The sequence below is a fragment of the Podospora anserina genome, chromosome 7 (genome assembly GCF_000226545.1).
Source record: "Podospora anserina S mat+ genomic DNA chromosome 7, supercontig 1".
Lineage (NCBI taxonomy): Eukaryota > Fungi > Ascomycota > Sordariomycetes > Sordariales > Podosporaceae > Podospora > Podospora anserina.
Genome location: NW_001914854.1, coordinates 744372 through 769903, shown reverse-complemented (window position 1 = coordinate 769903; position 25532 = coordinate 744372). Strand labels below are relative to the sequence as shown.

Below are 25532 nucleotides of genomic sequence, written 5' to 3'. Positions count from 1 at the left end.
TCGTTGGCTTGCTGCTCGGTTTCCGTCTGCCGGCGATCAGATACCAACAACCCACACAAGCGATAGGGCGGACAAGGGTTACCATCTACCTAGCCAAGACTGAAAAGGCGGGATCTAGAGGGGGAAAAAGGACGACCAAACATCTTGAGGGTTGGGTGGTATCAGCAGCCGAAAGGGGGTATTTTTTTCTGTCTTTGTGTTGTTTCTTCGCTTTTCTGTGTTGTAGTCTACGCGGTAGTGCGAGTTGCTATGATGCTGACCGGCCATTGGGACTGGGGACGACAGGGCATTTATAGACGACTCCGGGCCAATTGGATGGACGGCAGTTATTGGGGGGTGATACGTGGTGATCTGACTGGATAGGAAGTGGATAGTTATCTGTCTGGATGATGGACAGCTGGGTCAAACTCGTATGAGTGAGCGTGCTCCGTAGGAAGGTAACGTACATATGTGTATGTACGGGATAAATCACAAGTGGGTAAACAGCCAAGGTAAGGGGTGTAAGTTGAAGGATTGTAAGCACTGCTCGGACTTACTTCTTTGACATCCATGGAAGTGGGCGGATCTGCAATTCATGCGAAGAGCCTTTGTTGGCTTTGCAGGTCTGGCGGAGCAGGAGGGGCGGCTGAAGGTGATAACGTGATGTTCTTGTTGACAAAGGAAAACAGGGGATGAGGTTCTTCGGATGCTGTCTTCAGGGGCTGTATGTGGTTGCGCAGCTATTCACGGGAGGTTCCATTGATGACTTCCTCCTGTCAGCATACAACCATCCTCCTGGCGGAGAAAAAAGAAAGGCAGGGCTGGCTGACGCGGCAGTAGCGGGACGGACGTGGTCCGGCATTGTTCTGTTTGGTGGTGTTGGCTGTGGCAAGTGCCGATCAACAGCCTGCCTACCCGACATCTATCATGGAGTTGCAACATTTTCGCTATAGCTCGCGTATAAGAGGTTGAGATACTCGGGGAAGTTCACCCGGCTGGAGAATCTCACCAATATGCAGGTACGAGAGAAAGTGGTGGCAGGAGTGCAGTGGTGTGGTGAGAAGTGTGGTAAGTGGCACACGGAACAGGCTGACGCTTTCATGATATGACTTTGCTTGTGTGGTCACAACTCTTCGGATAGTTCTCCATCTCATCGATTCGGTGATTGAGGGATTGGATCATGATGACGGGGTAAGTAAGATGGGATGTTTAGTAACGAGACGTCTCAGGTTCGCCAATCGTCGGTCTGATCGCTATTATCGGCAACGTTCAACACCATCATCGGCATCACCACCACCAAGTAGGTTGGGAGCTGCCACAAACCTAGCCTTCAATCTCCATATCCCTCCGTTTTTGAAACTTACCCACCGACTCACTGCCTGATTCGCCTGCAGGAATTGATTACCACCTGTACTCTCCCCCACTTCCAAGGGATTCCATAAAACGCAACGAGACGGCACAGCTTGCAGAACCATGGACTCTCAGCAGAAGCCCGAACAACACGCAGCAGAAATACAACGCAGATGCGGAGTTCTTGTTCTGTGGCTTATGGGGGGTCATATGTATGTATGTATGTATGTACGACAGCAACCAACCCAACGGCCAGTACACACTCGCCAACGGCTCGCTCGAGGAGAGATTTGACACGATTCGATCCCCGGATCTTGTTCAGTCCGGGACGGCTTGTAGAATTTTCGGCCAGATGTGTTACCAACTGGGAAATATGAGTGTCAAGTTCATGATTACTTTACTTCTCCAGTATGATGCGGGGGAGAGATGGAGACGGGGACGGATCCACAGTTCGGCAAGTGTCAAGTCTGAGATCTTTGAAGTCTAGACTTTTTGACAGCAGGTCGGCAAAGCAGAGGTGGTATTGGTTTCTCTCACTTGCTTTCTCACGTTATCTCTCGCGTTACTTTTCTGAATTTTTGGAAGTGTCTGTCTTCTGTGAAGACAATTGGAAAGTCTGGTAGAGGTAATTACCACCTCTCCACGCCACTTCGTTTCATCCCGTCCCGTGCCTTCTTTCTCGCAGCTGTAATATCTACTGGAGAAACTCGGGCGTCTGGTTATCAATCAACGGTAGGTGCCTACTCACGATTGCGCTTAAGTTGCAATTGTCTTTCTACTCTTCAACACCTCTTTTACCATTTCTATACCCCATTGGATATATGTACAGCAACCAAACCCCAACGTCTCTTCAACCCACCAGTCCCCAATCTCTGGAAACGAGACCATGACATGTTTCAGATCTCTTCTCCTCCCTTCCATCTCTCCCCTCCAGTCCCCGCCCAAAAAGGCAAAAGAGCTACCGTCAAAAATCTCGATTGGGCTTCCGGGTAAAATCATATATTTTACCCTTGGTTGACAGCTCTCTGGTACCTCCAATTCCAATTCCTTCAATGTTGCATTCGCTGGCCGCGCCATACATCGCAGACATGAAATTGTCCAAATTGAGCGAGGCCTGCATACAAGAGCCAGAACCAGACAATTGGAACAAGCGAAAAGGGTGGAATGAACTTCCCACTTTGGGTCTTTTATACATTGAGCTCTTTTCTCTTAAGCATGCATGCATCCCTCGGGAGCTCGGTTACGTAGCGAACCTAGGCGGGAAGCAAAAGGGTTGTGGGTTGGCTGATATTTACACCACCACAACCACACCACTCTACACCACCTACCCATTACGTATAACCACCACCGAATAATCGCACACCTCACCACGGGCCAAAGCTGAAGAAAGGGTTTCGGACCGAAAACTCAAAAACTGACGGCCGCTTCTGCGCGACCGGTAGCCGGGGTTCAATGGGGAAACTGTGGAAGAAAAGGGAGGGGGGGGTATATGATATGAGCTATGATAAGGTGTATATGAGGGCGTGATAAGATATAGGCAAACGCCGTTTTCACAATCCTAGGTATAAAGAGCATCAATATGAAAACAAAAAGACGTAAAAGATGGCAAGGATTGGCACGGAACCGGAGTGTGAATAGGCAACAAAAGAATTCTTGATAGTCAGCGAAAAGGGGTAGAGATGTAAACAAACCCTTCCACAACAATCAGGGACCTGAGTCTATGCAGCATCATTACAATTTCCATTGTAGCATGAAGCATAGTCTAGAGAGAACAGAAAGAATCTCAAAATCTTAGGCAGTATCAATATGTCAAAAAAATGGAAGAACAAGCAAGCACCAGCAAAAATCTCGCCGCTATAATACAACAACCACTGGTTGTTTCTCTTTTCCTTTGCCCACCGACTACCAAAACTAATGTCACAATGATTATGTCTGTATAGACCCTTTCGCCCTCCTTCCGACCATGACACACTAAACCTACACATCCACAGTAATTATCTTCCCACGCCGGTAATTCCATCTTGGAAGATGGCCGCAAATATTACCAATCATGTCAGTAAGGCATACATTACTACTTTCAACCGTAAAAACCTTCTGCCTCAAGGCAGACTCCTCTCCTCCCCTCCCCGTTGACGAGTACCCCTTGCTCTCAGCCAGCCCAGATCAGCCACTCCCGAGAACTAGAAGCCATCATCAGAATCAGGCAGGCCTGAGGTGCAGTAATACTCCCACACAAACTCATCGAGCCAGAAGACTTTCTTGTTGCCATCTTCTTCCTTCGGCTCCCTCAGCTTCGATGACTGATGGACAGCCTCAAATGTGACCAGCTTGATGAATGGAAGCTTCTCTTCCAACAACTTCTTCACCCAGTCCAAGTCCTTGACATAATCCTTGAGAGCTGGGTGTCGTGTCGGGTTGTTCAGTTGCCAGCGGGGCCTGTGCTTGAACTTGTAGCTGATTTGGACGTTGTAATACTTCCTGGGCCTGTTCCGTCTGGCCTCCTCTTTCTTCAACTCCTCCATGGGGGTTCCCTTCAAATCGTCATCTTGCAACTTGTGGTAAATCGGATTGTTGTGGATGTCGATAAAATCGATTCCCGTGCGAGGAATGTGCGGGGGCGACATGAAAGCCAGCAGCTTGTCGAGGAGACAGAATCCCAACTTATTCCGACGATGCTTGGGATCGACCCAGACATGGAGTCTGGCCGTATACCGGCTTGTGCCTTGTCCACTGCCAGCGATGCCTGGCTGCCAAACGCTGGCATAGGCAAACCCAAGGATTTGACCCTTGACAAATCCTTGCCTTGCGGCGTCCTGCTCATTGTAAGGGACTTGGGGTTCGTCGGACCACTGAAGGTTGCCCTCCTTCAAACGCAAACCACGAGCGCTGCCGTAGACGGCGACGATGAAAGGCATTGAGAACTCACGAGAGGTCCGCAAGACCGTTTCCCAATCTTCAGCCGTAGGAGGTTCCGAGTCAACAACCTGAAAGCCACTCCTCATTTCAGCCTCATAGATTTGGCTGACTGCTCTCATATCAACCACTTCGGCGGGTCGTAGGAAGGCCGGAATCTTGGGAACACCCCGATCGTAAGGAGTCATTGCAGTCGCTTCATCCTCCGGCTGGGGCTCAGGCTTGACGTACTCTTCCACTTTCCCCGGCTTGTAGGCCAGCTGACGTTCTTGAGCCCTGAGGCCCTTCTTCTTTTTGTACTTGTGTTGCTCAGCAAATCTGCGGTGAATCAGGAGATTGCTGGACCAGTTACGTCGTCGCCAGTCCTCTTCCCCCGTCAGCGCGGAATTATCGCCTATAATTGTGTCAGGGAAGTGAACAGGCTCCACAAGTAAGCCGGTGTTGGTGTCGACATCGGACTTCCAATGGTCAGGTACCTCATCACGAAGAAATCGAGGCCTCACGTCGTCTGGAACACCCTGGACCCAAGTAGTGACGAAAGGCGTGAGATAATGCTCGGTGTCGAAGTACTCGTCATCATTGTCACGATGGTGAAATGCCTTCGCCCAATTGGTCTGGTAAAATCTACCTTGCCTGTCCACAAAAACATCCCTCTCCAAGGCAATGCAGTTGCGAACGTCACGGGTGCCCGGAAGTTCTTGGACGCCCGTATCGCTGATGTCAATGGTGCTTACCGAGGCGGGAGGGCTATTCTCAGAGCCATGAAAGTTCATGTCGGGACGGGGGATCCTATATGTAGTCTGCGCGGGAATCCAGGTTAGACATAGGGCGTACCCTGATGTGAAGAAAGGCGTGTACTTACAAGATCTGGAGAGATGTTCTCAGCCTTGAGTGGGAGAATCGCCAAGCGCTCACTCGACGGGCGTTTGGCAGGGGTGTGAGCGAGAGGCATGGGTTGGGCTGTACTAGTAGATACAGGAAGGCTCGCTTTCTCGACTTGGGCAGTCGATGGATTCTGCCTCGAAGTTGAAGCAGCACCTGTTGGCCCAGGCTGGCCAGGCTGGGTGCCCGCGGACACGAATTTCTGACGGAGATGAGGGGCTATATAGCGTCTCGACTGATTTACTTTTAGATCGTAAGGTGAATCGACAGTTGTGCCCCAGTTTCCTCTCGAAGTTGATGGGCCCGATGCGTCATACCAACCACTTGGAGCTGCTAAAGGGAACCCATAGCTACCAGTGCCCGGTCCAGGCTTTGTGATCACGCGCGACCCGCTCTTCTGAACATTGGCGGCAGATGTTGAATTCTCAATCTTCACAGCGGGAGCCGAACCCCAACCCTCGTCCCAATCAGACTTCAGAGCAGGAGTCGAGCCCCAACCGTCGTCCCAATTATTGGGGGAAGCCGGGCCGCAACCATCACCCCAATCGTCGGCATGAGACTGTGACTGGGGAGGGGCCATCGCAATTCTAGCCGACTCCTCGAGGGCCTCTCGTGTAATCGGGGGAACGTGCCACCCATCCTTGTCTCTGTACGGGATACTCGAGACAATACCGGAGGGCTTCTCCTGGGAAGCAACTGGCTCTGGGGCATATCCAAGCCCTGTCCTGTCGGTAGGGGCTCGCTGATCGGCAAGGATACGATCAAGAGAGTTGGACTCCTCCTGCTGACCAAGTCTCTTGATTCCATGGCGAGGGTTGAATCTGGCTGCGGCAGCCATGAAGTTGGCGGTCGACTCGATCGAGTCTAGGTTGGGTACCTGGGGCCCAACTTGCTTGTACATGCTGTCGAGCGGACAACAAAGATTAGAAGTCAGAACGAGAAACTAGTAAGCGATGGGAAGAGATACCTGAGGCGACTAGTCGCAACCGAACAGGAGTGAAGTAGATATCTAGTGACAAGATGGGAGTCACCTGTGTGACTCACGGAGGAGAAAAAGGTGATGAGCTCGGCAACTATGAGCCAGGCGACTTCGTAAGGTGGGAATAACTCTGGCGAAAGGTTGCGACTAGGCGAAGCAGCTGGCACCAGGCAGTTGAGAATGTCTGCAGTGCGAGAGAAGAAGAGGGACGGGTGAGGTAAGAAGAGAAGGCTGAAGGTTTACCTTAGAGGCTTTAGTAATCTGTTGCCGGCAGAGCAGCCCCTCACTTGACAAAAAAGTCTGATGTTAATTCTGACCTGAGGAAGGAGCGGTTGGATGATGAATATTGCTCTCTGCGGGTACGGCCCGTCAAAGAGAAAACCGTACCGACTCTGACAGTGCCAAACCTGGAATCACAACCAATGGGGGCTCGGAGCAAACAAAAGACAGGCAAAGAGGAGGAAAGAGCCAGTTCTCTCTCGAGGAGCAAAATCACCTTGTTGTGTGGTTAGAAGCTCAGTACGTGTCGATTATCTTCAAGGCCGAGCCTCGAAGACATTGCATTCAAACTAGCACCCACACCTTTGCATAATTGTCTCACTGCCTTGAAGTGGTCGTCCCAGGGGTGGTCACGTGCGCAAACCCTCCAAACAATGGGCCACAAAGCTGCGAAAATAGGCATCAACAATCTCCAAAGAATCAACAAATCCACAACTTGTGACAAATGACATAGTCTCCCTCTAAAAAACACTGTCCCTTTTTTTCTTGAGGTTTTCTTTGTTGACCTGGCTCAGTTCCGCCAAAACCTTGAACCCCGCAATTAGCAACTGTTGTTAGGCAGGCCAACCGCCATGCTGTCCATTTTGAGGAAGGCAAGGTTGAAGGACAAGGAGCTGCGCATTTTGATGCTGTGAGTGAGGCCGTCCATTGTTTCATCAGCCTGTCCAGTCCACTGAGAAATGGTAGTGGTCTTGACAATGCGGGCAAAACCACCATTGTCAAAAAGATCATGGGCGAGGATATCAACACCGTCAGCCCCACCCTTGGCTTCATCATCAAGACGATTGACTATGAAGGGTAGGTTATGACCATCTTCAAGCGCTAATACATACTGACTGAGTAACTCCTGTCAAGATACAAGTTAAATATTTGTGAGTGGCCCTACCTAACCACACGCCCAAACAACCATCAGCTAACTGTAGCAGGGGATGTCGGCGGTCAAAAGACTCTTCGTTCGTACTGGCGCAACTATTTCGAAAAGACCGACGCCTTGATTTGGGTGGTTGATGCCACAGATCGACTGCGCATTGCCGACTGCAGAGAGGAATTGCATGGGCTTCTTCAGGAAGAGGTAGGTGATTCGAGATCTGTATCGACAGCTAGCTGCTGACATAAGTTGAAAAGCGACTTTCAGGGGCAAGTCTGCTTGTGTTTGCAAATAAGACAGATGTTGAAGGGTGCATGACGGCAGAGGAGCTTAAAGATGTATGCGGCAATGCCACGTCTTCCCATCCCACTGGTGTTATCCAGTGTCCAGACTAACTTATGGTCAACTATAGGGACTGAACCTTGATGAGATTCGAACACATCAGTGGAATATTCTGAGATGTAGCGCTGTCACGGGACAAAACCTGAAAGAAGGTCTGGCTTGGGTTGTGGACGACGCCAAAGCCCGGTTGTTTCTTTACTAAACTCCCCACACATCATAGATCTTGATTTTCGGTAAGAACACGGTTCAAAAGTCCAACAATCAACATTTATTCTACCGACCTTGTTTCATTCCATGTCGGTACTTGTTCCAGGATTTCTGGAGGGCTTGTGATGCACCCCGCCATTGTAACCCAGCGGAGAGGTGGAGAGCCAAACGTCATTGCAGCTGAAATTAGAGTCAAGGAAGAGCCTCCATGATGGTGAGTGTTTTTTAGGCCAGGGGAGAGTTGCCCAGGCAATCTGAGTAAATAAACCAGTCAGCTGGGTGGGCCTACTTCTAAAAAAGCTCTTTTTTCAGCCAGCCAACAACATGAGCGATGTCCACTGTCAGCAGGCTACTACGACTCTGATGAAGCCAACAGACCACCAGCAAAAGGATCACAGGCACAGGATCCCACAGCACGTAGAATGTGGTACGGAAGTATGTTTTTGAAACAATGGCTTTTATGTCGAGGTAGCATCCTCGTTGACACTGCCGTGGATGTGGTCAGAGCGCCTCCGGGAGAGCTGCGCAGGGGGCTTTGAGACAAGTTCCGGGCAGCCTATCAGCAGGCGGAGAGTGCTGCAGTGGAGCCACAGGGCCGATGCCAGGTTCCCGTCCCAAGCCTCCATGCGTCCAAAGTGTTGTCCCGTGCTGCCGGTCCGGTTCCAGTTTGAGACCATCAAAAGTGCCCCTCCAGGACCCTACATGCTCTCTTCCTGCTTGTGCCTACCTATTCCTTGAAGCTCTTGAAGTGCGAACACCAGCCCGTCGTGGATTTGGTGATACTGCCCCGGGCCCCGACAGCACAGAGCCGCGCCGAAGCGCTCTCCCTATTGTTTACATCTTTAATCTAATTTCCCCCGTGTGCGTGTCATGCAGACAGGACGACGCCATGTCTGACGAGGTTTCCGACTTTTTGCGGTCAGTCGAGTTGTTGAAGGAGCGACGCGAAGAAGAGGACGAGGCACGCTCGCGAGAACTCGAGGAGAGGATCCTGCAGGAGAAGAGAGAGCGACAGGCCCGACGTGCAGGTACGCAGCCAATCCGTTGTTCTGATTTGACTTCCCACACGCACATCGCCATCCCGCCGACCACCGACCACCCCCCTCCACCGTCCGAACTTGCTCAGCCCACGGGAAGAAACAGCCAGCTAGGACCGCCGTTGTCGTGCTGCTGTGGAATTTCCGACCTCTCGACCCTCGGCGCACTGTGACGTCGCCAAAAATCCACCCGCCGGCTCCGAAGTTGAGGTTGTACACACATGCTAAGGAGCTAAACTAACTGTTTTGTTTGTTTTGTTTTCACAGAACGCGCAAGATCGATTTCACCACAAAAGTCTTCCCCAGCCAACACGCCATCACCTACCTCACATCGAATTGGTCTACCGTCGCTTGCCGATGGCACAAGCTTGCCATCTCCTGCATTCGAGCGTTCGGGAAGCCCACTGCCGCGGGGTGTATCATCATTGGATGAGCCTACGGATAGCGTAACCGACTTATCGAGCCCACCAACAAAAGAAAACGAGTCCCCCCTCGACTCCGATATCAAGCGAACGAGTGTCTCTGTAACTTCGCCATCTGTCGGTGTCGCTTCTGCCCGATCTCCCCTTTCGTGGCAAAGAAGGCCTAGGTCACAAACCTCCGATCGGATCAAGATGAGACCATTATCAATGGTGGCTGCTGAGAACGCCGCTCGAAACTCGCCCAACCTCTCCGAACCGTCACCTCCGGCCGAGGAAACCCTCTCTCGAGACCAGATTGCGCAGTCCCTGGCTGGCAAGGACCCCTCCTGGTTTCGGCAGACGGCCGACCCTGGCCGCGGCTCGGGAGCATTCAGGAAGACTCAGGTCGAGGACGAAGACACGGTTGATGTCACTTCATCTGCACGCACCCAGCTTCCCGGCATGTCTCGTCCCTCCACAACGGACTCCCCAAGGGATAGCCCTCGACCTGAGTCTCAGACTCTGCCCATGCAGCTCGGATCGCCCCTCCCTATCACAAGCGCCCAGCGTCTCGAGCCCCCAATTAGCGATGCATTCGGAGAACCTGACACCCCAACATCTAATCGTCACTCTATCGCATCACCTGGGCGGACATCGCCGGCAAGAACCGGGTCTCCCACCAAAGGAATGGGTGGATTTGTGCAAAGTGCCATGATGAAGCGTTCCGATAGCGTCAAGCGGTGGAGTGTAAATTCTCCAGGGGGCTTGCAACGTGCCGACTCCGTGGTGTCTCCTAGGGCCAGCCCTCGTCCTACTAGCATGCTGTTCAGAGAGGGATCGTCGACCCCCTTTTCAAGACCTACTTCGAGCTATGGAAAAGAGGAGGCAGAGAAGACGGAGGCTCAACAGGAAGACCAAAAGGAAGAGAAGGAACTACAGCAAGAGGAAGACATCCCGGCTGGAGCGAAGACTCCAAAACAGCCAAAGGCTGAGCAACAGGATGAATCTGAAAAAACTACTCCTCCAACAAGCCCTTCAAAGACAATGGATCCCCGGAGATGGAGTCCCACCAAAAGCTCGAGCTGGCTTGAGGCTGCTCTCAACAAACCAGAGTCCCCCAAAGCGAAGCCTGCCCCAACCCCTGCACCAAACCAGCCTGCCTGGATGCTAGAGTTGAACAAGGCCAAGGCGCAAAAAGTGATCAGCGCGAGCGCGGAGCCGCTACGAAGCCCATCCTTCTTGAAGAAGGCTGAAGTGAAGACCGACGGACTTATGAGGTCCACTCCCATGGGAGCCAGTCTGAAACCATCCGCGCTGAGCTCGTTCCCGGCTGTTCCTGCAGTTGCGACGAGCGATAAAGCGCCGGTCAGCGATTTCCGTAACAACCTCAGAAAACCATCACCAACAAACGAGGCCTTTGAGACTACTGCCCCCAGCCTACCAGCCAAGATTAAGCCTGAGGTAGCGTCGAAAAATGATTTCCGCGCCAATCTCAAGCACCGCTCTCCGGCCTTCGATGCTAACAAGTCATCAGAAGCTGTAGATGAGCTCAAGACTGTGTTTGGAAGCCTGCGCAGGACCAAGACACAGAATTATGTGGCTCCAGATGAACTCAAGGACAACATTGTAAGAGGCAAGAGAGGCTTGAGCATCACTGGCGGACCCAAAAAGACGGAGCGTGTGGACGAGTTCAAAGACGCTATCCTAAAGAAAAAAGAGGATTTCAAAAAGGCACAAGAAGGGCGGGGTGTCACAAGAGAACTTAGCTCTGCATCCGAAAAGTCACTTCCCGAGGGCCTGGTCAAGAAGTTGGAGCTCAACCGAACTGGTACTTTCTCCAAGCCTTCCCCTCCGGAATTACCTCAGGCATCCCCTGGGCTTGCCAGCTCAAATCGCACCAGCTATTTCTCCCCCAAGCCAGAAATCTCCTCATCAACAGCCTCGAAATTTTCTCCAGAAGCTGAGCCAACAACGGCTACAAAACAAACGACACTGCCCGGGAGGCTTAGTGGCCGAAGTGGGGGCAGTGTTGGAGGGTTAGCAGAGAGATTCAATCCTGCTTTGGCAGGCCTCATAGCAAGAGGTCCGCTAGGAGCTTCGGGCCCAGCCAAGAGCCCAGAGGCGTCTGTTAGCCCTGACTCTGGAGAAGCTGCGGCAACAGAAGAACCCACAAAGCCTGGGCCTCAGCTGACTCATATGACAAAGGGTAGAGCCCGTGGTCCTAAGAGGAAGGCCCCGTCCAGTATTGCAAAGGCCGTTGAGCAACCTGTGGAGAAGCAATCGTCTGCCGACTTGAACAAGGAAGCTGCCACCGCTCCGCCCCCGGCCAAGCCAGTCACTTCTCCCAAGCCTTCCAGATTCGCTAGCTCTGCGACGGCCGAGAACGACACCGCAGCCTCGAAGACCGAGAAGCCAGTGACATCCCCGAAGCCGGACAGGTTTTCTGGCTCCAAGACAGACAGTGAGTCGGTTGCGGAACGGCGTAAGTCGTTCATTCTGCAGAGGCGAAAGTCTGTTGCAGAGGTCATTGCACTCGTTGATTCTTCCAGCCGGGCTTCGAAAGTGGAAGCTGAGCCTACCGGCCAACCCATCTCTCTGGTTGGATCTCCTTCTGTTAAAACCAGAGCCCGGTCGCCGACCAAGGTGCATGAACAGGTGGCAGCACTCGCGGCATTGAGTCAACAAGCATCAAAGCCTGCCGAGGATGAGGCTCCACCGGCCTCTGCTCCCATCAGAAACCGCCCTCGATCCACCACCAAAGTTCATGAACAGGCTGCAGCGCTTGCTGCTAAGGGTCAGCAAGCTGCCGAAGAACCAGCAGCTGTGTCTACTCCTGTCAGAACCCGCTCCCGTTCTCCAACCAAGGTGTTTGACCAGGTAGTTGCCCTTGCGGCCAAGAACCAGGCCTTGGGTGCCGCTGAGGAGGACGCTACACCCGCACCGTCAAGCCCAAAGAAGCTCGATATGAAGAGGATCTCCAAGTTCATGGATCAGCAAGACCAGGCCACTATCTTGCCCGAGCCTGTGAAGTCACGACCCGCTTCACCTGCCAAAGAGAGCTTCACCGCCGTTGCAAGCCCGCAACCCGAGCCTCTCGCTTTGCGGTCGTCCTCACCGTCCAAGGACCGCTTCTCGGGCCTGGCTAGTCCCTCGGCTGGAAAGCAGTTGTTGAGCGAAAGGCCCCAGCTCGAGCCATCAGCGCCCATCAAGAGCACCCCCCCAGTGCTTGGTGGCGGAGTCGGCTTGGGCTTGACACAGTCGGACGTGGCCCCAAAGCCACCTCGAAAAGACACCAAAGAATTCGAGAGACCACCTAGAGTGCCCCCCAAGGGCGCTAGGCCTCTTCCCGAGCCTCCCGCGGTCACATCTACGCCTCCTCGGACGGTCGCGTCCCCCCCACCTCTTGTACAATCCCCTTCTTTCCGGTCTCCTACGAAGCATGCTTCGGATGTTTCGTCTATGCTTACCGATTTCTTTGGCTCAGAGCGTCCTCGGCGAAAGTACACTACCGACGCGGCCGAGATTCTCGTAAAGCGGCCGGTATCGACCGCGCCCGTTCGCACTCAACTGGCTCAGCTTTTCCAACTGACCCCAGAGGGCAAAAAGATACCTGTGCCGCCACATCACGAACGGGTCTTGTTCGAGCGTGAGATGTACATTTGCCCCCACTCTTTCATTGACAGCACTGGGAGGAACGTGAATGAAATTTACTTTTGGGCCGGCGACGAGGTTCCCTCGCCTGTCGTGGAGGATACGTACCTCTTTGCGGCGAGGGAAGCTCGCTCCTTTGGCGGCAAGCTCATCAAATTAACACAGGGCAAGGAGAGCTCCGAATTTCTGCAGGCTCTCGGCGGCATTATCATTGTTCGACGTGGATCAAGCAACAAATACGACTCGCTTGCGCCGCACATGCTCTGTGGCAGGCGGTACCACGGCCAGGTTGCGTTCGATGAGGTTGATTTCTCGCCTCTGAGTCTGTGCTCTGGCTTTCCTTATCTGATCACCCAGGAAGGCAAGTGTACTCTCTGGAAGGGCAAAGGCAGTGACATGGAGGAGTTGGGTTGTGCGAGATTGGTGGGCATGGAGTTTGCGTTGTCGGGCGATCTGGCCGAGGTCGACGAGGGCTATGAGACTCCGAGATTCTGGGCTCTCTTTGGGGCAGGGGCCACCACCAACACGCGGCCTATCTCGGCGGATCACTGGAGGCTGAAGACGAATTATGGCAGATACAGCAACAGGCTGTTTGTTGCCAATGCCGATGCCTCCAGCAGCACACAGGTATGATTATGCTTTGGTTTGAATCGCTGGATTACCATGCTAACATAGCTCCAGATCGAGGAACTGTCACCCTTTAGCCAAACAGACCTGTCGCCATCCAAGATCTACGTCCTCGACGCCTTTTTCGAAATCTACATCATCGTCGGAGGCAAGTCGCAGTCACAATACGCCGCCTTCCACATCGCGCTGGACTTTGCTCAAGAATACGCCATACTTGCCGCCGGCATGGAGGACAGACCGTTTGTCCCTGTTGCCACCGTCGTGTTGGAGGGTATCCCAAGAGACTTGAAAGCCGTGTTCAGAAAGTGGAGAGACAGCGCCAGTCCCACCAGGACGGTGGTGCCCTCACAGCAACAGCAACAACAACAGTCAGCTGGCGAGCCGCAAAGAAGCAGCAGCTCGGGAAGTAACAAGGGTGGCGGGTTGAGGAGAGCGAGGAGCTTGAAGATTGTGCCTTTGAATGTGGCGTTGAAGGCGGTGGCGGAGAATTAATGGAGGGGAGGAAGGGTAAAACGTAATTATTTTATTGGGAGGGAAGAAAGAGCTTTGCTTTTATACATTCTGTTAGTTGTTTGTTTTATTGTGGAATAATTTAGAGGGGTCGCTGATGGTTCGACTCGGTTTTCTGTTTCGTCTTCCATGCCAGGCATTCTGCTGAGTTGGCGGGTTCGGTGTTTGTATCAGCATTAGATGTAGGAGGGTCTTGTCTTTGCTGGTGTTTCGATTGAGCAAGCAAGCGGGTGATATCCTGGTTTTGGGAGGGGATCAAAAGGGGCTAGATGGAGAGGGAAGAGGCGGCCAGGATTATACTAGATATATGATGTACAAAATTGAATAATTGTTCTTGATTGTTTGTCTCTGCCCTCTTATGCGAGTGACTGTCCCAAAACATATCAAATCTGCCAAATGCGCCGAAAACCAAATCATCCCAGTCTCTAAAAGTTGCGCCTGCATATGCGCTGGTATCTTTGCCCTGTTTCCCAAACGCCAAAAAATATCACCCAATATTCTGAGCATCTCCCCCCCCACTCGACAACCGCTACTCCTTGAGCCATTCCCATCTCATCCCTTCGCATCACCTCCCCTCCGTCTTCCCTTCCTCGTCTCCCAACAAAACCGGCCCCTTCCCTCCCGTCTCCTCCACCACCCTCATCGCATCCTCCTTCACCTCAGGCATAGCCGCCGCCATCTCTCTCGCGAGGACATCCCTGAAATCTCGAAAGGCGTGCATCTTGCCTCTGGTGAGATGGTTCAACCTCCTGACCAGCTCGACGAATTCTCTGGTGTAGATGTCGGGGTTTCGCCCGTTTTCGACGTATTCCATGAGGGGGAGGGGGATGCCGGGCACGGCGGAGGGGGGGAGGGCGTTGGCTAGGCGGGAGACTTTGAGGAGGGAGTCGTCTAGGGCTGTGAGGTCGGATGCTAGGACCGGGGCGGAGGGGCGGCCGGCGGAGTCGTAGAGGGAGATGTTGGTTAGGGTTTGGAAGAGGAGGGTTAGGGTTGTTGAGACGGAGTCTGTAAGAGAAAGGGGGGTTAGTAAATGGGACGGGAGGGGGGAAGGGAAGGGAAAGGGAAAGGGGGTCACCTTGGACTTGGGGGAGGTCGGAGGTTACGGGTGCCATCTTGGCCAAATGGGAAGTGGTGTGGTCGAGGGGAAAATAGGTGGGTTAAAAGACGGGAGGAGAGTTGAGAGAGTGGTGGGAGTTGATGTTGATTGATTTTGACAGTGGGAAGGGGGAAAAGCTTGGTTGCGCGACGTTGTTTGTGGTGGGTGTACTCGAAAGTTAAGTTGGTGATGATCTCTGGAATGAGTTGAGAGAGAGGCTGGACGCTCTGTCAGTGTACAATGATGCGCGTGCACGCCAGGTGGGGCGAGCTGCTGTGGGGACGCCCAGCCTTGCGTTGTTAGCGGGTCTGAGCGGCGAGCTACAGTGGAGACTGATCTTTGAATTCGAGGTGAGGAATCTTTTCCAAAACGAGCTCACAACTTGTCACATACAATTTGCGGTTCCTAAATAAGAAGACTCAGTGCATTCAAAAAGAGGTTCTTTCTTTTTCATTGCCCCGTTTGCAATTTGGAAAGCAATTGGTAGCAAATTCCAGGTATAGGTCTTATCACCCACACCAAACCATCTTATCGCCCCACCGCCCGGCAGAAAAAGTTCCCTGTCCCAAATTTTTGAACAACTCGGCCCCACCAGCAATTGACCTTGCAGCAACAAGTCTTTCGCAGCATCTCCAAACACTGTTCCGACCAAGCCAAAACCGGGCAAAAAAAATCCAATTTCACACCCCCAAAATGGCGCCCGTTCAAAAGAAGAGAAAAACCGTCGACGACGACTTCATCCTCACCATCTCCGACAATGAGGAAATCCCAAACGAGGAGGAGGACGTCGAGGTTGCCGCCGCCGCCGCTCGGCCAAAAAAGAAGACCAAGACTGTGAAGAAGGAGAAGAAGGGCAAGAAGGGGAAGAAGCAACAACGACAGGAGGGGGAGGATGAGGAAGAAGAGGAGGGGAAGGACGACAAGGAGGCTGTTTGGGATGATGGCGCTATGGATTCCGACTTTGAGTTTGCGCTCGAAGGTGTGAACGACTTTGGGGAAGAATTCGACGGCGCGTGGGGTTTTGACGATGCGAAGAAGAATATGCTCAAGGGGGGCGAGAATAAGGTTATGGTTGATTTGGATGCTATCATTGAGAGGAGGAGGGCGAAGAAGGAGGCCAAGGCTGGGAAGAAGAAGGAGGAGGTGAAGGAGGAGGAAGTGGAAGAAGAGGATGAGGAGATGGCGGAAGTGGACCTTGACGACGACGATGATGAGGTGTTGGCGGAGGATGGCTTTGGTATGGGCGTGGGGTCTGATGTCGAGGAGGAGGAGGAGGAGGAGCCAAAAGACGGTTCCGATTCTGAGGATGAGGACGAGGAGAAGGATGGCGAGGCCGACGACGACGACGATGCTGCTTCGGACAATGACTCGGTCGCGACACCCATCAATCACCCCGACGACGAGAAAGACTCCGAATCCGAAGACGATGAAGAAGATGCCGAGGAGGCTGCTAAGAGGAAAGAGTTCTTTGCCGATGAGGACGACGTCAAGCAAGAAAAGGGCGTCCACAGTTCCTTCCTCGAGATGTCGCTTTCCCGTCCTATTCTCAAGGGTCTGAACTCGGTCGGATTCACAAAGCCCACGCCAATTCAGTCCAAGACAATACCAATCGCACTCATGGGCAAGGATGTTGTCGGTGGTGCCGTGACTGGTTCCGGTAAAACGGGTGCCTTCCTCGTACCCATTCTCGAGCGTCTCCTCTACCGGTCAAAGAAGGTTGCGACAACCAGAGTCGTCATTTTGGCGCCAACGCGTGAGTTGGCCATTCAGTGCCACGCTGTCGGTGTCAAGCTGGCATCGCACACAGACATCAAGTTCTGTCTGGCTGTTGGTGGTCTTAGTTTGAAGGTTCAAGAACAGGAGCTGCGCCTGAGACCTGATGTGGTCATCGCCACCCCTGGTCGTTTCATTGATCATATGCGCAACTCTGCCAGCTTTGCTGTTGAGACTGTCGAGATTCTGGTGCTTGATGAGGCCGACAGAATGCTCGAAGACGGGTTCGCGGATGAACTGAACGAAATTCTCACCACCCTCCCCAAGTCGAGGCAAACGATGCTCTTCTCGGCCACCATGACATCGTCCGTTGACAGGCTCATTCGTGCCGGTCTCAACAAGCCTGTCCGCATCCAGGTTGATTCTCAAAAGAAGACTGCCAGCAACCTCAGACAAGAGTTTGTGCGGTTGCGGCCGGGCCGTGAGAAGAAGCGTATGGGATACCTGGTACACATTTGCAAGACCCTTTACACAGAACGCGTCATTATTTTCTTCAGGCAAAAGAAGATTGCGCACGAGACTCGCATCATCTTTGGTCTTTTAGGCATGAGCTGCGCAGAGCTTCACGGCAGCATGAACCAAGCACAGGTATGTTCTCTTCTTGGTCTTGACTAACATCATGATACTGATAGATCGCAGCGTATTGCTAGTGTTGAAGCATTCAGAGACGGCAAGGTCAATTTCCTTTTAGCTACAGATTTGGCCTCTCGTGGTTTGGATATCAAGGGTGTTGACACTGTCATCAACTACGAGGCCCCTCAAAACTTGGAAATCTACATCCATCGTATCGGTCGTACTGCCCGTGCGGGCCGTAGCGGTGTTGCCCTCACGCTGGCAGCCGAGCCCGACCGCAAGGTTGTCAAGGCGGCTGTCAGGGCCGGCAAGGCTCAGGGCGCAAAGATTACCAGCAGAATCATCGAGGCATCTGATGCCGACAAGTGGCAAGATCAGATTGACGAGATGGAGGGCGAGATCAAGGAGATCATGCAGGAAGAGAAGGAGGAGAAGCAACTTCAACAAGTGGAGATGCAGGTCAAGAAGGGTGAGAACATGATCAAGTACGAAGAGGAGATCGCCTCGCGACCCAAGCGTACATGGTTCGAGACCCAGGATGACAAGAGAGCCGCCAAACTTGCGGGCCGCGAAGAGCTCAACGGCATAAGGGAACAGCTCAAGAAGAAGAGCCAAGGCAAGCTGAGCAACAAGGATAAGAAGAAGCTCGATGCCAAGCAAGAAATGAAGGAAGGCAGGACATGGAAGAAGGGCAAGGAAGAGAGAGCTGGAAAGGGGGCGGTCCTGAACCTTTCCAAGGTGAAGAAGCCCAAGACGAAGGGGCCGGCTGGCAAGAAGTCGTTCAAGAGGAGGTAGAAGTCACAGTGATATCCCGTTAGCAGCAGTGTAATACAACATTTGGCGATTTTTCAGGACTGCGAGAGAGTTCTCGTTCATTGTTCACGTCAGCGGGCGCTGTGTGTGTGGCTCGTGCCCCAAGTAGCTCACAGTTGAGTGGTCGCCTAGCTCAGTGACGTAATTCGCAGCAATTGAGCTCCAAAGTTGGGCAACACTCCAGCTTTTACCACGTCTGGACATTGTTTGGAAACCCCAGCATTGTTTGGGCATTTTGTTGAGACTGGTCTTTTGTCAAGAATTAAACCCGAGTCAATAGACACCAAGGGCTCTACTCGCCTTCTTTTCGCTGGTTGCAAAGTTCCCCGCATCACCCCACGATCTCAGCTCTCCAAGTTTTCCTGGTCCCCTATCCTACCGTCAGCCTTTGACAGGGTTTTTTCTTACAGTCACGTCCGCTCGAGTGTGACGCCGGACTTCCTCTACAAACATCCTTTACAATCATATTAGCAAACGTGGCTCCCAGCTTCAAACGTCTCTTCAATCTTCTGTCGAAGGTCCCGCCAAGGGCACCTTCAGACAACAACTCCTCACTTTTGCGCCAGCTTTTTCCCTTCTACGCCCTACGCAGGCGCTTTCAAGGGCGCCTTCTCGACTTTCGCCTAAACAGACATCCACGATATAAGCAGAGCGCGCAGAGTCGAATATATAGATTTCTTGCCGAACGACAGCGGAAGCGCCTGGAGCAAAGGAGGCTGGTGGACATTGTTCTTCGCCAATTCCAGCTCGGCGCAAAACCCACCCGACGCTTGACTCCAGGCGCAAAACCGAACGAGATCTCGGACGAGACCGCTGGCGGAGAAAACAAGATGGCGTCACGTCATGGTTACAACTATAATTACGCCTCCAACCCTAGCGGCTATGGTAGCGGTGGCGAGGCTGGACCCCCACGGGAGGCTGGTGCCCGGCGCAAGAAATTAGCTGCCTTTGCTGGGAGTGTATATCGCGCTGGTGCTGCTGCTGCGTCGGAGATCAAGGAGCAGTACAACAACACCCGGATACGGAATGTGGAGTCTATGGATGCGAGCCAGTACTCTATTCCTGGGTCGTTTCCCGATGTCAAGATCATTCACAAGGGGGAGGAGCAGATGGTGCTATTTCCTACTTATGCAAAGATGCATGTGAAGGGAGCTGGAAGACACCCGCCTGGTCATGTGGTGGTTCAGACACAACCGCAGCAGCAGCAGACTAGGGATGGGCAATCTCAGGGGCAAAATCAGGAACGGTTTTGGAAGGATGAGTGGGATAAGAATGCCGACAATAACGCGGTCGTGGACGTTGACATCAGGGGTTGGATATATATGCCCAACACGGGACCGATGACCAGAAGAAATCGCATGGTGATTGGTCTTGCCAGGAGGCTCAGTGGCATTCCACCACCGACGACATCGCAGGCAGGTTCGTCAGCCGAGGACCATGAGCAGATGAAAGAAGAGAAGAGAATCGCAGAAGAGGCAAAGAGGATTGAGAAGCAGGGCAGAGAGGAAGAGGAGGTTGCGACAAGAGGGGGCTACAGCGAGGGTCCAGACCGAAGTGACTCGGCCCGGGGGCCACGAACTGCAGCCCGTAGGACAGCCTCGAACTCCCCGCCACCATCACCACCATTGCCGGCAAGGACGAATACGGGGGGGCCAGCCGACCTGACAGAGGCTGAGCTGGCAGTGGCCAATGCGAACCTCATGGCGCGAATAGGACCGTTCATGACGACGCCTCTTGTCCAGCATCCAATCACACTCTTCTTCTACAACGATACTCGATCGAGATCTCGTACGATACAGACAGATGACTCGGGGCATTTCATTGTTCGCGTGTTTCTGGACTTTGTGCCCACCCATGTTAGGGTACTGGCGAGTGAAAACATCTCGGCGACAAATCCCATCGAGATTATCGATTCTACCGGTGTAAGCTTGATCAGCGATGTGGACGACACAATCAAACGCTCCAATATTGGCATGGGAGCTCGCGAGATCTTCCGTAACACTTTCATTCGAGATTTGGCGGATTTGACTGTTCCTGGAGTCACCGAGTGGTATCATACTATGCACGATCTTGGGGTCCAGTTGCATTACTGCTCCAACAGTCCATGGCAATTGTTTCCGGTACTTGCGACCTTCTTCCACATGGCTGGGCTGCCACAGGGCTCTATACACCTGAAGCACTACAGCGGGATGTTGCAAGGAATTTTTGAACCAGTGGCGGAGAGGAAAAAGGGGACACTCGAGGCTATCTTGCGAGACTTTCCTGAAAGGAGGTTCATCCTAGTAGGCGACAGCGGTGAGGCTGATCTCGAGGTCTATACCGACCTTGCAGTCCAGAATCCTGGGCGCGTGCTGGGTATCTTCATTCGCGATGTCACTACCCCTGACGAGCTTGGCTTTTTTGACTCTGGGTTCAAGCTTGACAGTGACCAGCGGAGTACACTAAGGGCTACTCGAGCGAGGATTGAACAGCAAAGTGAGCCCAGAAATGAGGAAGCACGGCCGCAATTGCCTCCCCGAACGTCAGCCTCATCTGCGGGATCTAGAGGGCCTGTGGAAGGGACCTTGATCGACTTCTCCGATGACTCAACTCAGGTCAGCCCTAGCCAAAGCCGCAGAGAAAGTAACCAGGAGAGGCCGAGAACGGCGGTGCCTTCATCAGAACTTCCCCTCCGTAAGGCACCACCACCTCGGCCTGCCAAACCTGATGCTTTGAGGAGCGCCTCGGCATCAGACACAGCTGCTAGCTCGCGGGACAGCCCTGCTTCTGCACCCAACCCCCGTGTTCACGCATTATCTGTGTCGAGCGGCTCTCGACCACCAATCACCAGTACCGCTAGTTCTCCTGCTGCTAGCCGTGATAGAACGACACCACCGCCACCTCCCCCACCTAGGCGAAGTGGGACGGGATCGAGTACGCAGAGTCTGCCGCAAGCGCAACATCCAGTGAAGCGAGCCAACGCCAGTTTTGATGGAATTATTCACTCTACTTCCTCTAGCCAAGGGTCACTGACGCCCCCGAATGTTCCACCAAACAACGCGGCAGCTGCTTTGAACAAGAAGGTGGACATGTGGCTAAGGCGGTTGGCACGAGCTCATGAGACACTGGATGGGATGGGAGTGCCGCTGTACACGTGGAGAAGAGGCGAGGATGTAATCAAGGAGGCGGAGGGTATTGTGAAGGAGGCACTGAAGGAGGCCCATAAAAGATAGGGGTGTTGTGATGAATGATGAGACCATGAATCTACATATTTTGGATAGACAACCCTAACCCTCCTGCTACACCGCCTTCCTTATTATATCTTGTTTGCCCCACTTTAAAATAGTGAATCTTTGGTGGAGCGGCAGAAAGAGAAAATGCGCCTGGTCTTGAACAATTGTTTGAAGGGCGACAGGCAGCCCCGCCATAACCACAACTCCCGTACGTCGGCTTCGGTCCTTGACTCACCGGCCAACAGGCACCCGCGCTCAACCCGATTATGAACAGATCCTCGTCGGATAGCGCCGCGGGCATGACCCAATGAACCGCTTGCGCCTCCCAAGCCGCCTCAAGATTGCTCGACCATCTTTAAAGAGCCACCCCTCGAAACTTGCTCTACGAACGAAGAAGGTTCCGCCTGGCTTTCCTTCCTACATTGGTGTCATCACCCGACACCACATACCCAAGCTCTTGTCAGACGGCACCTCGGTTTGGTTTCCGTATCCAGGCCGGTCACCAAGAGGACACACGCTCCGAGCTGTGTTGAACATTCCTCGAGAGCTAAACCCGACAATCACGACGATAAACAAGGCCGTCGCCCCGGAAAAGAACCAGGGCAACGCCCAGACGATGACTTCCTACACCCAGGTGGTCACCACCCCCACGGCTGACACGCCGGGGGCGTGTGTGCTGCTGCATTTCGACCGGCGCCGTTATCTCTTTGGGCGCATGGCCGAGGGAACACAGAGGGCGATGGTGCAGAGGAAGGTTGCGATGGCGAAGATCCATAATATCTTTGTCACGGGCACGGTCGACTGGAGCACGACGGGAGGGTTGCCGGGCTTGATGTTGACTCTGGCCGACGTTGTGGCAGGAGCAAAGGCTGCTCGTGCCGACGAGCTTGCCGTGCGGGAAGCGAAGGGGTTGAAGTCGAAGGACAGGGATATCGACGACGACCTTCATATCTACGGAGGTAGGAACTTGGTACATTCTCTGGCTACTACCCGACGGTTTATCTTCCGCAAGGGCATTCCCCTTAGTCTGAACGAGATCCGAACCGATTCGCCGTCTCAGAGGAACGACCGTGCCATCCCCGACTTTGAGGATGATCTCGTCCGTATCTGGCACCTACCAATAACCTCGAATTCAAGCGCCAGTCGTCCAGGGTCTAGAAAACGCAAACACAGCGACTTGGAGGAGGGGGAGGAAGAGGCCGAAACGGCAGTTACAGAGCAGGCTGAGCTTTCGGATGCGGAGGCTCAGCACATCAGACAGGCTGCCGTTGCGGGCATGTTTTCTTCGACGTGGAGTCTTGATACCCTGCACGAGGTGAACCTGCGCGATGCCGACCCATTGGCCAAGATCTTTTTCCGTTCCGAAGGCGGTATGATCGAGGAGTACAAGGGGCCTCGTCCTGGCAACACTGAAAAGTTGCCAGATATTAGGGTCTTGATCCGTTCGCCATGGCCGGCGGCCAAGATTGAGACGCTCCCCATTACGAAGCCGTCCAACGAGTCGCTGTGTTATATCGCCAAGTGCCACCCACGACGTGGCAAGTTCAAGCCCGAGGAAGCTAATAAGCTTGGTGTTTCAAAGTTTGACTTCAAAAAGTTGATCGATGGAGAAACTATCACGCTCGAGAATGGCACAGTGGTGACTCCTGACATGGTCATGGAGCCTACTGTCGCGGGGCGAGGCCTTGCCGTGATCGACATACCAGCCGAAGACATGGTGAACAGCTTCCTCGCTCGTCCAGAGTGGTCGGATTCGGCGCTTATGAGCGGGATTGACGTGATGTATTGGATCTCGTCGGAGCAGTTCAGCGCTTACCGTGATGAGAGGCTCGTTGAGTTCATGAAGAAGTTTCTTCGGTACAGCACGTTCTGCTCGGCCAGGATGTTTGCCCAAACACACTGGCGCTGCAGGATCCAGCCGACAAGACGCTCAAGCTGAATTTCATTGACCCCGATCGGTTCCCTCTACTGAAGTTCGACAGCCGGCCGCTTGCCCCTGTGGGTGCGGGCGATGTTGGCGCGGCTGGCGCCAGAATCAACTTGCATCCCAAGCCAGGGCCTTCTTCAGAGTTTTTGGTTTCCCCTATCGACCCAATAGGCACCCTCAAGGCATTGGTTGGACAGCACCGCGAGGTGGTAGAGATGGCAAGAGAGGCGAGCAAGAAGATTGCCGACCCGGCCTTCCTTGTCGAAGTTGAGGAATCCCAGAAGGATATCCCCAACCGTGACACAGAGATCATCCCGCTGGGTACCGGCTCTGCCTTGCCGTCCAAGTACCGCAACGTCTCCGCCACGCTCATCCGTGTCCCCGGCCACGGCAGCTACCTGTTCGACTGCGGAGAGAACACACTTGGCCAACTCCGCCGTTTGTATGGTAACGAAGACACAGACGAGGTCCTCAAAGACCTCCGCGCCATTTACATCAGCCACCTCCACGCCGACCACCACTTTGGCACCGCCAGCATGATGGCCCGCTGGAACAAGGTGACCGCCGGAACCGACGCTTTACTCGGTGTCATCGCCACCGGAGGGTTCCACTCCTGGATGCTCGAGTACGACGGCGTCGAGCCTCTGGGTCTGGACCGCGTAGTCGGCATCGTTCCCTACCGTGGGGGGCAGCCCAACGCCGATTTGGGCTGGAAATTTCCGCCCACCTTGAACCAGTCGGAGTGCAATACCATGCAGGAACGTTTCCCAAAGGTGGAGATCTGTTGGGTAGACCACTGCCAAAATGCCACCGCCATCGTCATGACCTTTGCCCCCTCTGGCCTGAAGATCGCCTACTCTGGAGACTGCCGCCCGTCTAAGAAATTCGCGGAGCTAGGAAAGGGCGCGCATTTGCTGCTGCACGAGTGCACCTTTGAAGACGGGCTCAAAGGGGATGCCGTGGCGAAGAAACACTCCACCATCAGCGAGGCGCTCGCGGTGGGGAGGGATATGGGCGCGAGAAGGATCTTGCTCACGCATTTTAGCCAGCGGTACCCGAAGCTGCCTGCTCCTGAGGGGGAGGGGGAGAAGGTGGAGTTGGGGAAGGACACGGCGGTGCTGTACGCGTTTGATCATATGAGGGTGAAGCTGGGGGAGTTTAAGCAGGCGGAGGAGTTTATTCCTGCGATTAAGAAGTTGTTGGAGGAGGAGATGAAGGAGAAGGAGGGGGAGGATGGGGAAGAAGGGGAGGAGGGTGGGGAGGAGGCGGCAAAGAAGGCTGAGAAAAAGAAGGAGCAGGAGAGGAAGAAGGCGGAGAAGCAGAAGAAGAAGCTGGAGCATGCCAAGGCTGCGATGGAGCAGAAGAAGGGGAAGGGGAAGAATAGGGGGAAGGTGGCGGAGATGGTGAAGGAGGGTGAGGGTGGTGAGAAGCCAGAAGGTACAGAGAAGCCTGAGGAGAAACCCGAGGAGGTGACCAGCTCTGAGGGCGACGCAAAGTCAGAGGAAGTCAAAACTCAAGAGGGTGTCGAAAAGCTTGAAGTGAAAGAGTCAGAGGATGTCGTCATGACATAGATGATGAGCATGCCATAGACGGCCATCTTTAGAGGGACCTGCATTCAGGATATATAGAGGCCTATATCTCGAGTACTTTGTTCTGGACATTATCAACGCAGCACATGTACCAATGCATATCAAGTTAAACAACTATTTTACGACAGCCCTCACATAATTATGCTATTCACAAGTGAAATAAATGATGCCACTATTCTCACAACACAATTCCCGCTTGCTCAAAACCGACAGAAATCATTCCACTCTGTCCTGCCCCCATCACTTCCTGGACTGCTCCTGCCCCTTTCGAGCCCCCTTTTCAGCCTCGCCTTTGTGCTCTTCTCACTGTAGCATTCGTCCAAACGTTTCTGATGTTCACGGCGACACAACAAAGCCGCTTCATTGTTGTCCATGGTAACCAAGCTGTCGTATTCTTCTGGCCGGGGTCTCCCAGAGAAGATGGGGCTGGATCTTGTTCTGGCTGATGGTTTGTGATCCTGATAATCCTGATAATGGTTGAGGATTTCGTCGGCGTAGTAGCTTGAGGAGGGGGGTGGGATGAT

General features: G+C 53.4%; 7 protein-coding genes across 7 annotated transcripts; 5 read left to right on the top strand and 2 right to left on the bottom strand.

Moving 5' to 3' along the window:
* Positions 1–3509: 3509 nt before the first annotated feature.
* PODANS_7_2690 (uncharacterized protein) lies at positions 3510–5015 on the bottom strand (the record flags this gene model as incomplete). The annotated part of the gene is made up of 1 exon (XM_001907715.1): positions 3510–5015. One exon carries the CDS (start codon positions 5013–5015, stop codon positions 3510–3512), a length of 1506 nt encoding a protein of 501 aa, XP_001907750.1.
* A 1939-nt stretch (positions 5016–6954) lies between these two features.
* On the top strand, positions 6955–7794 carry PODANS_7_2700 (uncharacterized protein; the record flags this gene model as incomplete). Its single annotated transcript, XM_001907714.1, has 5 exons — positions 6955–7013; positions 7070–7180; positions 7238–7458; positions 7500–7588; positions 7663–7794. 5 exons carry the CDS (start codon positions 6955–6957, stop codon positions 7792–7794), a joined length of 612 nt encoding a protein of 203 aa, XP_001907749.1.
* An 894-nt stretch (positions 7795–8688) lies between these two features.
* PODANS_7_2710 (uncharacterized protein) lies at positions 8689–14007 on the top strand (the record flags this gene model as incomplete). Its single annotated transcript, XM_001907713.1, has 3 exons — positions 8689–9005; positions 9114–13515; positions 13570–14007. The coding sequence occupies 3 exons, from the start codon at positions 8689–8691 to the stop codon at positions 14005–14007; spliced, it is 5157 nt and encodes a 1718-aa protein (XP_001907748.1).
* A 583-nt stretch (positions 14008–14590) lies between these two features.
* Positions 14591–14839, bottom strand: PODANS_7_2720 (uncharacterized protein; the record flags this gene model as incomplete). The annotated part of the gene is made up of 1 exon (XM_001907712.1): positions 14591–14839. The coding sequence occupies one exon, from the start codon at positions 14837–14839 to the stop codon at positions 14591–14593; it is 249 nt and encodes an 82-aa protein (XP_001907747.1).
* A 975-nt stretch (positions 14840–15814) lies between these two features.
* PODANS_7_2730 (uncharacterized protein) lies at positions 15815–18262 on the top strand (the record flags this gene model as incomplete). Its single annotated transcript, XM_001907711.1, has 2 exons — positions 15815–17482; positions 17534–18262. The coding sequence occupies 2 exons, from the start codon at positions 15815–15817 to the stop codon at positions 18260–18262; spliced, it is 2397 nt and encodes a 798-aa protein (XP_001907746.1).
* Positions 18263–18846: 584 nt separating this feature from the next.
* Positions 18847–21492, top strand: PODANS_7_2740 (uncharacterized protein; the record flags this gene model as incomplete). The annotated part of the gene is made up of 1 exon (XM_001907710.1): positions 18847–21492. A coding segment is annotated over one exon (2646 nt), but the record flags the coding sequence as incomplete, so codon positions are not given.
* Positions 21493–21799: 307 nt separating this feature from the next.
* PODANS_7_2750 (uncharacterized protein) lies at positions 21800–24990 on the top strand (the record flags this gene model as incomplete). The annotated part of the gene is made up of 2 exons (XM_001907709.1): positions 21800–23376; positions 23475–24990. The coding sequence occupies 2 exons, from the start codon at positions 21800–21802 to the stop codon at positions 24988–24990; spliced, it is 3093 nt and encodes a 1030-aa protein (XP_001907744.1).
* Between the last annotated feature and the right edge of the window lie 542 nt (positions 24991–25532).